Source organism: Callorhinus ursinus, unplaced genomic scaffold (genome assembly GCF_003265705.2).
Source record: "Callorhinus ursinus isolate GAN/ISIS: 27379988/994484 unplaced genomic scaffold, GSC_fseal_2.0 scaffold2, whole genome shotgun sequence".
NCBI classification, from domain to species: Eukaryota; Metazoa; Chordata; class Mammalia; order Carnivora; family Otariidae; genus Callorhinus; species Callorhinus ursinus.
This window is the reverse complement of record NW_027397064.1, coordinates 51,960,643-51,975,799: the sequence shown is the minus strand read 5'-3', so window position 1 is coordinate 51,975,799 and position 15,157 is coordinate 51,960,643. Positions and strand designations below refer to the sequence as shown.

The 15,157-nt window shown below is 34.7% G+C and overlaps 1 protein-coding gene across 4 annotated transcripts in view; it reads right to left on the bottom strand.

Moving 5' to 3' along the window:
• Nucleotides 1–6,255: 6,255 nt before the first annotated feature.
• The window catches only part of SESTD1 (SEC14 and spectrin domain containing 1), a 133,789-nt gene continuing 124,887 nt past the window's right edge, over nt 6,256–15,157 (bottom strand). For 3 of the 4 annotated variants that reach the window (XM_025849227.2, XM_025849220.2, XM_025849211.2), the window contains one exon: nt 6,257–13,698. In XM_025849227.2, the coding sequence (XP_025705012.1) occupies nt 13,569–13,698 (130 nt within the window). In that variant the 3' untranslated portion in view covers nt 6,257–13,568. Of the gene's footprint in view, nt 13,699–15,157 lie in introns of all 4 variants that reach the window. The other variant, XM_073881826.1, reaches the window with a different exon arrangement.

Here is a 15,157-nt window from a genome sequence, read left to right as displayed (position 1 = left end):
ATTTAGGCACCAGGGAAACATCAGGGAAGACACACAGGGTCTTTGCCCTCAAGGACCTTGCAGTCTAGGAAGCTCACAGAAAAAAATGCAATATACAACACTGATCATGTGCCAGCTATCCTCCCAAAGATTTGATAATCTCATATAATGACCGGAAAAACACTGAGGTATTTACTATTAATTTCATTTTACTGAGGAAATTGACCTAGATACAGTAAATAACTTATCCAGAATTACAAAGTTAATATGGCTCATCCATGCCAACCCAAAACCAAAAACAGGACTCTTAACCACTGATCTAGAATGTAGAGCCAAAGCTTGTGTAACTCTGAAGCCTGTATTTTGCTGTCTGTGTCACACTGCCTAAAGTAAGTTCAATTCTGAATAGATGTAGAATTATAAACAAATTTACCAAACTGAAAAATTAAACATTTATTAACAATTTCAGGTATGTCGGGGTGCCTGGGTGGCTCAGTCATTAAGCGTCTGCCTTCAGCTCAGGTCATGATCCCCGGGTACTGGGATCAAGCCCCGCGTCGGGCTCCCTGCTCGGCGGGAAGCCTGTTTCTCCCTCTCCCTCTGCCCTTGCTTGTGTTCCCTCTCTCTCTGTGTCTCTCTGTCAAATAAATAAACAAAATCTTAAAAAAAAAAATTTCAGGTATGTCTAAGTAAGCTCTATACTTGTGAATTCTCTTGATCATCAGGCCGACTCTAAGAGAGAATTGGTTGTGGTCTGCTACTCTGAGGAACTAGGTTCCTGTCTCTGTCTATTTCATCTGTTATTAATGTTGATATATCATTTTGTTGTTGTATGTCTTTGTTGATTCCATGGGTTGAGCCTTGTGTACTTGTATTTTATATGTAAATACACTATATACTTTATATATTTGCAGAAATACTATTGTAAAAAGCTCTGTGAATGTAATACTATTCATATCATTATTCTCTTATAATAAATCCTCATGTTGTTCCTCCATTGTCCCCTTCCTCTCCATTTTTTTGTTTTCCTGTTTTGTTCTTTTCTCTTATACTTTTCATTTTCTGCATTCTGCATAGTCTTGTTCTGGCTCTCCATGTTGGCTACTGTGCCCATTCAAGTAATACACTCCACAGCTACTGCTTCTTCACTTCCCCTTTCCTTTGTTTTAACCATCTGTAAGCATGTAACCTTTTTTCTTTACTCCCCTAAAACTGCTGGATTCCATGCTTATCCATGGAATTTTCTTTATTCACTTATGCAACCAAAAAAAAATTATTTCAGTAGGAAAGAGCTGCTTCTACATAATGCTATTTTTTTTTTTTGCTTTATTTTAAAAGCACTACTAAAAGTAGTGTGGTAGTGGCAAAAGAATAGACACACCAATTAACAGAACAGAATAGCTGGCCCAGAAGCAGGCCTAGGAGGCCCAGGAATTCAATATATTCTCAAAGAAGTATCAAAAATCAATGGGAGGGACAGATTATTCATTAAGTAATGTTGAGAACATTTTGACATTTGAAAAAACCTATCAGATCACCTCATATTACACACTAAAACGGTTTCTGGATTTAAGAATTAAAAGTAAAAATAAAACTGCACAAGAGGAACAAAACTTAAGCTAAAGGAGGATTTTTCTAAGCATTAAGGCAATGAAAGAAATAAAAAAGAGGACTGGTTAATAGATTTCATCATAAAAATGAACATACTAACATGACCAAAATTCATAAAAATAAAAATATGCAACTAACGAATCACTAAATTCTACCTATGAAATAATAATACACTATGTTAAATTGATTTTAAATAATAAACTAGGAACAGTACTGCTATAAGTGTGATAAAGGATTATTATGCTTATTATATAAAGAACTTCTACAGACAAATAAGAAAAAATGCTAAGACTCCAAGGGAGAAGTACACAAAAATAATAGCAGATAAGTTTACCAAGTGGAAACACAATGAATAATACTAAATTACTAAATTATTTTCAGCCTCCCTAGCAGTTAAGAAATATAAAATAAACTGCTTTTTTTTAAAATTTGCAAAAACTTTTTATAAATAACACTTCAAGCTGGAAAGACTGTCATGAAATGAGCACTCTAGCTTTTGATGGAAACATAACTTTGCCTAACCTTCTGGAAAGCAATTCAACTATTAAAATATGGATAAATTCCAATACAATATTTCCTATTTCAGGAATCAATCTTGAGGACAGATGCTGTCACAATTAAGTACAAAGATGTTCATATTAGCATTGCTTATCACAGCATTAAGAAAGACCAAAAAGAAAGAGAATGAAATGTTTTGCCTAATAGTGTAAGGGTTAAATCATGCTTATCTATTTGTTGACTATTAGCACAGCCATTGGCTTGCATTAAAGAAAAAAAAGAGATTAAATAAAGGAAAAAATTTATGATACAGTGACCATAAAAATCAGGAAATAAAGTTGAATGCTAGTATAATCTTGTTAGGTAAAATATAAATGAAATGCATCAAATATTAACTGTATTTTCTATGTTGAATTATGGACAGTTTGCTTTCTATATTTTTCTCTATTTTCTAGGGTACTTTTTAAAAACAATAGCTATACTTCTTTCTTAACTTTAAACAGAATTTTTTTTTTTTTTTGAGAGTGGGAGAGAAAGATAGGCAGAGGGAGAGGGAGAGAATCTTAAGCAGGCTCCATGTCCAGTATGGAGCTGGATGTGGGGCTCAATCTCACAACCCTGAGATCATGACCTGAGCCAAAATCAAGAATCAGACACTTAACTCACTGAGCCTCCCAGAAACAGAATTTTAAATAATAAAGCAAAAAGGCACAGTGGACCATAATCATCACTCAGTCATGAGATAGTAGAAATTTCAGTTCAGGCTTCACTGTTTTGAGTTTACTAAAATTTACCACATATGGAATGTGCTTATTTTCCTGAACCTGTTGATTTAATAAATATATTTGATTTCCGTGGCCTCTGGATGTAACATACTTCCCCAAAATGCCACCTCTGCATTCTTTTATTTAAATTACAGAAATCAGATAATTTGAAAGATGATCAACGACTTTGAAAAGTTCATATATTAAATTTTTTATAAAATATATTCTAGAATCTTGCAATCCCAAGTGGTCTGTAGACTGGTGTTATCATCAGCATCGGGAAACTTGTTGGAAATGCAGAACCTCAGGTCCTACCCAACTTATTGAATCAGAATCTGCATTTTAACAACATCTCCATTTAATTTATAGGCACAGTCAGATTTTATAATTACTGATCTAGAACACATATTCTAGTTCAAACTACATGTCTACAATGTAACTATGTTCTTCCCTTGAAGCTAAGTCTATGTTCATGTCCTAAGTACCAAAGAAATATCTTTGTGGTCTATGAGCTCTAAATATTTTCTTAGAACAAAAGCAGTCTCGGGGTGCCTGGGTGGCTCAGTCAGTTAAGCACTGGACTCTTGATTTAAGCTCAGGTCATGATCTCAGGGTCGTGAGATTGAGCCCCATTGTGGGGCTCTGTGCTTGGTGTGGAGTCTGCTTGTCCCTCTCTCTCTCTGCTCCTCCCCTTGCTCACACTCTCTCTCTCTCAAATTAATAAATAAAATCTTAAGAAAAAAAAGAACAAAAGCAGTCTCCAACAACTGAATGGGACATGTTCTAAAAATCTATTGGTAGGCAAGTCAATTGTTCACAACTTGCAACATACAGTAATATTTTTTTTAAAGATTTTATTTATTTATTTGAGAGAGAGAATGAGAGAGAGCACGAGAGGGAAGAGGGTCAGAGGGAGAAGCAGACTCCCCGCTGAGCAGGGAGCCCGATGTGGGACTCAATCCCGGGACTCCAGGATCATGACCTGAGCTGAAGGCAGTAGCTTAACCAACTGAGCCACCCAGGTGCCAAAACTAACTAAACGTCTAGGTCACCCTACAGAGTAGCTTGGTTAATCCACAATGTAGCTAAAGTGGGCCAAATTGCATTTTAATCATTGTTTTTGATGGGAAAATTTGTTCCCAGTCCTAACAGAAGAGTCTAGGAAAGCCTGATCCTGCCATCAATACAGCACTTCCCCATAGATTCAACCGTGTAGACAACTGGTAGAGCTAATAGTCTAATTCTGAGAGTGTTGTAGATACAAGAATAAAATGGAAAGACAGGAATGCTAAGTGTTGCTATTGACTCATTCACGTTGTCTCCCACTCTTCATTTTTACTAAGAATAGACATTGGCAAGATTACTTATCTTTAGGGGTTTGGAGGAACCCTCATCCTGGGATTGAGGGATTTAACCTTTCCAAAACTGGTATGGCTTCATTAGTATCAACCTATAACGAAAGAGTTGTAACTGAACTCTCATTAAGAGTATTTTCTTTGCTTGTCCACTCTTAAAATGTAGTTTTGTCTTACACAAAATAGTTTGAAATAGACCTGAAGAGAGAGATGTAAACAAATTTCAGTGCACATTGTTTTCATGAGGTATTTAAACCATGTTATATTCTCCGTATTTCACATTTATGACTTCATTGAGATTCACTTTCTGTAACATTTTGAAAATAAAAAGTTACATTGATTTATACTTTTTAAATTATACTCCCCCAGATTTTCTTATATATTCTTATTTCATCTTGAGAATTCTTGTTGCAACAGTTATTTCGGGATAAGAATATACTTGGTAGGCATTTTATATTAGAAGTACTTTTAAAACACCTATTTTAATAGAAAAATTAGAAAATAAAATGTAAGAAAATTATAATGCTCTATTAATTCCATATCCCAAAGGTAACTTACTAAAGTTCTAAAAATAGCTTTTTTTCTTTAAAAATGGATAATACTCCTAGTTTGGGAAACTGCTTTTCACTCAACAATGTATCATGAATATCTTTTTAATAGACTTCTACCTACTTCTATAAAGTTCTATAATATTTTCAATGGTATAATATTCTTACAGGATACATTAAAACATTTGTGTTTTCAGTTTTTTCTTATAAACATTTATAACTAAATCTTTTCAAGACTAGACCCTTTTCATTAAATAATCAAAGTGGAAGATAAACTTCCAAAGATAGCTAAGTTATGATCTGTTGTAGTACAAGACTATTTAATAAGGGGGTATGGTTTGTTAACCATTACATTTTATTTAATCACAGTCACAATTGAGCTTTTATGCTTATTGTTCACTTCTTTTCCAGTTTTTCCATTTATTTTTCATTAGATACTTTTTGACTTCTGTATCACAGTAATTCTCTTCCTTCCAGACCTGGCAAAAACTGAGTATTTCTTGTGCTCATTTTGATTTTCACCTAAGAGTTTATGATTATTGGGGCATCTGGGTGGCTTAGTCAGTTAAGCGTCTGCCTTCGGCTCGGGTCATGATCCCTGGGTTTTTGGATCAAGCCCCACATTGGGCTCCCTGCAGACCAGAGAGCCTGCTTCTCCCTCTCCCTCTGCTGCTCCCCCTGCTTGCTCTCTGTGTGTCAAATAAATATTTTTTTTAAAAAGAGTTTATGATTATCAGAATACTTTTTGGGTTGATTTTACACATTAGGTGGAACAGCCTTGTGGATACACTAAGTGTCTAATGGGAAATCTAAAAGATGTGGGTGAATACTGCAACCAGTAAAATGAAAAATGTCTATTGAAAATAAAGGTACATTCTTTTTTATACACATATTTTGCTTGTATGTTGAACTGTCACCCAAATGTACTTAACTTCATTGGACAAGTATAAGGCTTGCCGATTTCCAATTTTGGCAATTCTAAATTCCTGGTAGCCATTCTGGAGCTGCTATTATTTATAGCATAGTATGATTAATTTTGTTATTTTAAATTTAGCTAAATTTGTTCTAATATGCTTTTTCCCAGTCCAAATACATTTCACCTTTTAAGTCTTAAAAATGGACTTGGTAGGATCAAAAGGGTATTTAACCACTACCTATTGTGGTAAGAACCTAACAGTTTCAGGCAATGCAGGATTTAAAGGAAACCCTGAATTTCTGTTCCAAACCTGTGGGTGGGATGGGGGGCTACTGACAGAGAATGAGAAGCACAAGGGAAAGGGTATTTAGCCTCTGTCTTCCAGGACTCCAGATTTCAGAATAAAGAAGTCACATTTTGTTTTAATCAAACATTTTAGAAAATAGTATTAGAAAAAATTTAAAGCTTTAGAGAACATAATTCAAATAGATTCAAAGATGCAGAATTCATCAGATTATGTTATAGGAACCAGTATGACTTAATTCTCCCTAGATTTTACGAATGATCTTTATTAAGAGAAACCAAACTTACTGTCCAAAGTGATAACATATCAAAGAAATACATATCAAAATATGCTGTCATTATTAATAGTTCTTAACATCTTTATTGCATTTACAATGTGTGGAACATTATAGGGATTTACAGTAGAGGCCAAATATCCCAGCCCTTAAAAATTGAATAAGAAAGATTGGATGAACCATACATAAATATCTCTGAACACAAGCATTAGAAACATACATATGATTATAATTTTACAGGCTTATACAAGTAACTGCTATATGTAATATAACAGGCAGGAAGGGTAAAACACAGCAAATAAGAAAGTCACTAGGGTGTGAAATAACTATAGCTAGGTGGTACTAAACAAAAAGACAACACAGAAAATATGATTTGTAAAGCCTAAAATGTCCTGCAAAAACATAGCTATCCCCTATCACAACTGTGAGGTAGAATTCTTCCCACCCTGTTTTCTGGTTTCTTGACCACCAGTTGGGGGGCTTTCCCATCCAGATGGTTCTCTCTCACGTTGCTGTACTCAGAACAGACTAGTAGTACACATTTTTGATTACCCCTTCTACCCCAACTGAACAGAAATAATCTTTTCTGTTTAATTGGTCTTATTTCACCTACTGAAAACGGGTGGCAAAAGTTAGTAAAATAAACAAACCAGTGCTGTTTCTTCTAGCTAACACATCACCATGCTTGGAAAATGCTTTAATCCTTCAAGAAGTGAAACGAATGCTAAAATTTCAGGCATAGGAACCTGTTGGGGAGCTGTTTTGGAGAGACAGGTATTTCTTTCCTCAAAGAACACCAACTGCCAACCATTAACAATGCCATTTCTATCACAAACCCACTTCTAATATTTCAAATAGCAATCATAAAAATAGTTTACACCTTTCTACACATCCAAAATATAGCGAAAATCCAGGACACAGTATAACCACATTGGAAAAGGTATAGCAGTTTCTTTTAAAACTACCTTATGACACAGAAATTCTAATCCTAGGTATTCACCCAAGAGAAATAAAAGCCTATCTTCACACAAGACTTACATTAAGAATAACCATAGCAGCTTTATTTATAACTACTAATGCTGGACACAGCCCAGGTATTCATAAATAGGAAAATGGATAAACTGCAATATAGTCATATAATGGAATACCACTCAGCAATAAAAAGGAATGAACTACTAAAACACCTAACAACATGGATATATTTCCAAACCATGATAAGTGAAGAGGCTTCTAGAAAGAGTACATGCTGTGTGGCTCTATTTACATAAAGATCTAGTAATTTGAACAGATAAATTTGATTCTGGTAGACAAAAGAACAGTGGTTGCCTTTGGGAGGGTGGAGTGGGGACAAGGATTGACTAGAAAGGGCCAAAGGGGAATTTTCTGATAACATTTTATATTTTGATAGCACTGTATGCATTTTGCAACACTACGAGATGCACACTTAAGATTTATGCACTTCATTGTATGCTAATTTTACATAAAAAATGTGGTAAGCACATACTGAGCTCTAGTTAATGGTATGTATGCTGCAGTTATTAGTAGGAAAAGTGAAGATGCCTGCAACTGGATGAATTGATGGATGGATATGTGATAATGCAAGCAGAGTTAATGCTAACTAGCATCCAGGTGATTGATACACTGTAAAATTTTAACTTTTTAAATACGTTTTAAAATTTTTATAAAATGTTGGAAGAAAAATTCCAGGGTGCAACACTTACCAAATAATGCCACTGAGAATTACATTATTGATCTCATGGCAAGATAATTATCAAATTCTTCTGATTAGTATCAATTTAGAAACTTAAGAGCTTGTGAGAAGATATTCCTGAGTGTGAGGTGACCAATCAGCTCTCAAATCTATACTGGCTCAAAACTGTCAGTTACATTTTGATCCCCTCACACCTTTAAAAAATACACAGATTGATCATATATTTTCAACAAATTTGTTGGCTGTGTAGACTAATGTAAGAGCTAAGATGAAGAAACCTTCTTAAGAGAAACATCAAGCACAGAAATTTTTACCTGACTTCTAAAGAACTACGGCAACTATAATAAAAGATGTGTAGACCCAAAACACGAGGTGAGGTTTGATCATACTGCACAGGCCCCTATGTTCTGAGTGGAAGGACATCTGAATTATCCTGTCTCTCCAAGGAGGGACTCATTTGGGGGCAACCTAAAGTGATGGCATGTTACTTGTAAATACTTCTAAGGTGACTCCTTGAGATTCACCAAGACTGGCTTCAGACTTCAATCGTCCTTTGTCAGTTTTCCACATGGCTGACTTAAAATCCATTAACAACACTGTGCTTATTATTTAGTGGCTGGTAACTATCTTCAGTTATTTGCTAAGAATTTCTATATAACTATATAGGGATTATATATATATATATATATATATGTATATATATATATATAGCACCTCATAAGGGTTCTCTAAAAAATAATCTTTAAAAATTTTACTCATTGCTTTCAAAATATTTAGTCACAGTTCTGGCTTTCCTTTGATCTCTAAGTGCTTCATGTTCTAGTACAGGCTCTGCTTTTCTTGAAGCACATAGATTAGTGTTGTAAAGTTTTCAAGTTTGCTTTAAAACACTGCAGTCATTTAGGATCATATCTACAAACCTTTTTCAGTCTTAAAACATTCCCCTGTATTTATGCTATTTCACAGAGCATCCCTAGTTCTAGCAGTCTATTACAGAACAGTCTTTGTTATTATCACTGCTCAAGTTTATCAAGATTGCTCTTCTCTAACCATAACAGTACTAATGGTAGTCTCAAGTCATGCTTGTTAATTATTAGGATACTTTTAACAGCTTTGTGCTTTTGTTGTTTCTACCAGCTGGTGCTGACTCTCTGAGATCCACTCTGAGTATGACTTTTACTTACTTATTTATTAATGGCACTGTGTCATGTCCTGTCACCCTCAAAGTAGAAGATACTCCTCACTTGTCTTCCATCTCGCTGGTCTATCATCCTGCCATAAAAGAGTTAACCTGTCAGATTTAAAAGTCTTATTTACTAATGAGCTCACCGACTCCACCCTTAGTATTTCCAGTATGTAATTCTGAATGTACGGGAAATGGAGCTCAGAGAGGTGAGCACAGTGCCATTTCCCCCATGACCCTATGCTCGTCATCTGAGACAAGAGTGACATTAAAGAATGTTCTATTTTCTATTCTGAAAAGATAATTATAATAATTCCTTCCACTTTGGATAATATTGTAGTTTTCAACACGTTCTTAAATATGATTGTATTTACAAACCCAGAGAAGTTTAGTCATTTTTTACAAAGGTCAGTAAATGGCAAAGCCAGATTTTGAGTCAGATATTCAAACTCCAAACTCTTTCCATTATATTCACTACAGTTCTTACTTTGGCTTTTTTATGATCTTTATTATGCTTGCCATTATTTATGCTTCTTAGCTAAACCTAGACATTTCTATAGCATACACTGAAGACACATAATGTTAGATGTTAAATCAATACTTAATTTTGCCTCATCGAGGTATTTGTTGCCCTCCATACCAGAAGTATATTTTCCACTTCCAACTGAAGCTGTTTATTTTCAGAACTGAAAGTTACCACTGATAAGTTTACTAATTAGGTAACTGGTCAGGTATATTCTAGCCTATCTTCTTAATTCTAGGGAATTTTTCCTTTGGGGGTTTAACCAAAGATATCTCAACCACGTAACTCTTGTCACTGATGATATTTACTGATGTTAGTTTCCCATACCATTTTCAATAAGTTCAAGATGTGGAGGACTTCAGCAACCACAGCATGTTTAGTTCTTAGGAACCACAGTTTTTTACTATGGTCCTGTGAGGATGGGAAGAGTACACAGCAATATCCAATCTCTCTGGCAAGGAACTTAAATGTAGTAGAGAATTCTGAGTTCTTCCTCCAACTGTAGGCCCTACAGTGAGTTATGTTCAGCTAATCTCACAATAATGCCATTGGTTACAACAGGTTTACAACAGAGAGTATGGTTTGCTCAGCACTATCAGAATGTAATCATCATGTTCACCTTAAAGAGTATGCCACCAACAATAACAACAAACTAAACAGCACACCCCATATTTCAACTGACAGGTAATGAAACAACACATTAATACTAGTTAACACTCAGGAGCGCTAGCCAATTTAAATGCCTACAGAGTGAGAGTAGTATCCAAACTTCTACACAGTAATGAAGCCTAGACCTGCCATCAACATCCTGGCTGGCGGACTGAGCAGTTTCATCACCATTATCAGTGAGTCATCCTAGCAGAATAAGGTGGACAACAATGAGGATTGGAATGAAGTTAATTTTATCTGAAATAAAGTTACCATCTTTGCATCTTAACTCTGCTGGGCCAGACGTGTGAACAGACGTCAAAACTGTTATATACTGAGCTTAAAAAGGAACAAATATACAGTAAGAAGGCAAGAGGAAAAAAAAATCCCCCAAACAAGAACGAAATAAAAAACAAAATAAAACTAGCCCAATTAACACTTCAAGAATTCCCTGAGATGAGCTAAAGTAATGCAGAAAGTTGTGGCATATACCAATAATGGCAGATAGAAATGATGGTTCTTTTTCCATTTGTGGGCCAACATTAATTCATGATGTACAAAGAACTCATGCTTTCAAACAGACTGCAGTCACTTCCTTCACATGTACTCTAAGTAAACTCTAATGCTATGAAAAAAAAACACATTAGGGCATTGTTGGGTTTTCAGTCATCACTGTATGTATACATACAGATATACATATTTAAAAGTAGCAGCGAATTTACAAATGAAGAGCAACAGTATTCTGTCAAAAGCATATTCAGTTTCATCTGAAATCCTCAAATTACAAATAACATTTCCAGATGATGCCTTATTTTACTCTTGCTGTAGGCTGGATAGCTTAAGGCATATTAAAAATTAACTCACTGGACAATAAGTAGTCAAGCTGATAAAACTAAGAGTCCCATTACTTACAGTGCAGTTCCTTTCTAGCAAAGTCTTAATAAAAACATTCTTACTATTCTGAAATTCAAAATAGATATTGAGTGTAGCTAAATATCTATATTACCTAATATGTAAGTATCTAAAATACCAAATGACTTCCTTATGAGTAGATTAATTGATGAGTCAGTCATAATTTTAGGAAATATATTTAAAACACACTTCAGACTAAAAAACAGGGAATTATTACTAATGCCTACAACAGACCATTCACATACAGAGGAAGTGAGCAACTATGAGCAAAAGGCTGGGAACAGGAGAGTCCCACAAGATCCCTTCCCTCAACAGAGATTATAATGTAGCAGGCAGAGACATCAATACACAATTGTAGCATGTGGTTAGCACCATTATGAAAACTGAAATGAAGAATCACAAAAGTTCACACTCAGAAGTCCTAAAAGACTGAGAAGATATCAAATATAGAAGGAATTTCCAGAATGTTCTCAGAAGCAGTGGCAGCATAAGAACAATGGGAGCAATCAGGTATTGCTCCCAGATTTTCTGGCATGTTTGACTAGAAAAAAATTAACCAAAATTGCTCAGAGAGAAGAAAAGTGAAAAATAGGATGACTTCAACTAGGCTGTAATGTTAAGTAGGTAGTTGAAAGTATGGGTCTGAAATTTCGGACCAGATATGGAACACAATACACTGGGATAAAATAGAAACCCCAAGGATGAGATCCCTCCAGAAGCATTCTGAAGACAGAATCTGAGAGCGCATTTTAGTAGATATACTTTAATCAAGAGTTATGTGACTGCACTCAACAGTTATGGCAGAGGATGACATCTTCAAGGGACAAGACACCGTCTAGGAAAGGTTGCTCAATGGTGTAAATGTTGCAGAGACAGAGAAAGATAAGGAATGCATACCAAAAGAAACAATTCATCAATTCAGTAACTGAGAGTCCACTGAGAAGAGTTTCACTGAAGTGGCTGTGTAAAACCAGATTGCAAGGTGGTGAACAGTGAGCAATGAGGATGCAGGGGGAATGGATATGGATTTCTCCAAGAGGTCTGACAGTGAAGAAGGCTGGAGAAACCAGCAAGTTCAGCAGAAGTTTTTTGCATTGGAGGATACATGAACATTTTTGTGGACATGAGAAAGGAACCAGCATACAATTCTTTGCATAATTTTGTATTGATCACAGACTAAAAAATTTTTAATTTTTTTTAAAAACATTTTCTGAAATAAAAAAAAATATGTACTTTACCATTTAAACTTAATATAAACTTAAAAGCATTAACATTTTATAAATTTTATTTCTAAAAGAGTTGTACAATTTTTATTAGACTGCTTCAGAATTTTGCTTCTAGTCTATCATGAGAAATTAAATTTTATTAATATTTGCTATTTTCATTCCAGAAAGATTCCTCTGATATAAAGGATTACACTTAAGTAATTATGTATGCCTTCTTCCCCAACCCTCCTCCCCAAAGACAAAATATCTTCAGGGTAGTTAATAATTTGGATATTTTTCAACTTGAAGAAGAGAACAATTAGAAATAGTATTCCATTATTTTTAAGTTAAGATCTAAATTGTTCTTCACAATTATTTTTCATAATTAAACATGCTTATTACATACACATGCTTACATATGAATTTCCTGGCTAAAACACATGCAACCAACATGAAAAAACAAATATTAAACCATCCTCACAATCCTAAGAATGCCCTTTGAAATAAGGCACTCATGTCTGGAAATAGGATATAACCACCATATTAAATAAGATGTTTAAAAGAAGCCTTTTATTAAGCACAAACAACTTTTAATACATTATCAATACAAATAGGAAAATGTCTTTTAATGAATATATCAAAGATCTGAAGGTTTTCTTCATACTGACACAATAAAAATAATCAATTTTGAAGAATTACAAAGTAAATTTTTTGAGTACACCACTGTCTACTAATAACAATTTAACTATAGTCTACATTTACCACATCACCTGGGGAGGAAGGTCAACCATTTTTTATATAGAGAATTCCTAAACTCTTATTAGCACCATTCAAAGCTTATTATCAGTTGTTCATCTACAAATTGACAGGTCAGGTAAAGCTTTAAAGCAAGTTTTCAGTGCAATGTTTACAGTTCCTTCTTTTAAGATACTTGGAGTCTATGGTCTCAAAGCAAGTTAAATAATGATGCCTTGGTAGTTGCAAGGTGTTAACATGTGGAAAGAAATGTAAAATGGAAAAAAATGAGGCTTATCCTGGCTGTGAAATGTATCTTAATGTATTGCGGCTAATGCTGTAGTATGCCAACGACATGCAGGGGGGATTATGAACTGCAGATTTGTGGGAAGCTGGTAGCTATTAGCTCTCTGTGGTCATCATTTCGGGATGTCTCAGCTGCTGCCTTTTGAGACTAACCAGTTTCATCCTGTCTCTGATGTGTTCTGCAGTGGAAGCCATGTCACTTGGACTCCCAAAATATTGTTCAGTTCTAAAAATCGAAACAAACAGAAAAACCATAATCAGATTAAGAGAAATCCACTGACCACAGCAAATGCAAAAGGGAGCAAAGATTACCATAAATATTATATACATGATATGGCATTAGTTCACTTGCAGACCATACTGCTTATCTTTGAGTAGTACTTCAGTGGGAGAAACATTTTTAAATGGCATAAAATATATTAAGACATGTTGAGAGAAAAACATTAGTGGTATTAAATGTCGTATCATATGTACTTATGATAATCTCAACAGATCAAAAATGCAACCAAACAATGAAATAATAAAGGAAACAATGCAACATTGGAGATACTCTGCTTTTCAGTTCTGGGTGCATAAGCATACACAAATATAAAATTTGTATGTGTTCTTCAAGGATAAGGGCTATGTACACCAAATGTCTAATATAGCTGCCAAGTAAAATATCTGATTAATGTTAAGGCATCATTTGGAACTTTAACAGATAAAATCATTTAATGTTATCCTACTTGAAAAGATACTGTATTCAGAGTCACAGAACCTTTTAGAGCTAGAAGAGTTCTTAAAATTATCTGGTTAAGCTCTGTATTTTTTAAGATCAGAAAACTAAGGCCTAGAAAATTAAATGACTTAACTAGGATCACACAGTGGGAAAACCAACATTTGAACCAGTGTCTTCAAGCAATGAATCCAGAGAGATCAGATAATTTCTTTTATTTTTCCAGGACAATATTACATAAGATAAATCTGAATAAGCTTGCTGTCAAACTTTATATAGCATCAACAGGTTATCATATAAATGGAACAGAATAACAATTCCAAAAATTAAAGGTGGTGGTTGTGAAATCTGAATATACAGTACTAACTTATTCCTCAATCTTAAAAACATGAGGAAATGCTATATGGACTATTTGTAGAACACAGGAGGAGAACTCCCAGTAAAAATACTTGTTATAGATGCTCCTAGGCTGACCTGAGTAGAATGGAGATGGTGTTAACAACTGGTTATGAAGCACAGAAATGGGGGTGGGGACTCCCTAGAATGGAACAACCAGAAGGCACCCCTCTTATATTGTTACAAGCCAAATTTATAAATTTTTAGATTTTATTCTTTTATACACTGCAGATATCTAATATGAATTTAGGCTACTTCTGATAGTTCAATTCTGGCTATGACCAAAGATTATCTAAATGCAGACTATGAATTATATTCTTTCAAGGGAATAAAACTGTATCTTCCCAAAATCAATTCCAAATAATCATTTGAGGTTCATGACATAGTAGTAGTGGCACTTATTATGTGTCAGATTGGGGTTTTTTTTGTTGTTTTTTCTTTTTTTTAAGATTTTATTTATTATAGAGAGAGAGTACAAGTGGGAGGAGGGGCAGTGAGAGAATCTCGAGCAGGCTCTGCGCCCAGCACAGAGCCAGACTTTGGGCTGGATCCCACAACCCCGGAGATCATGACC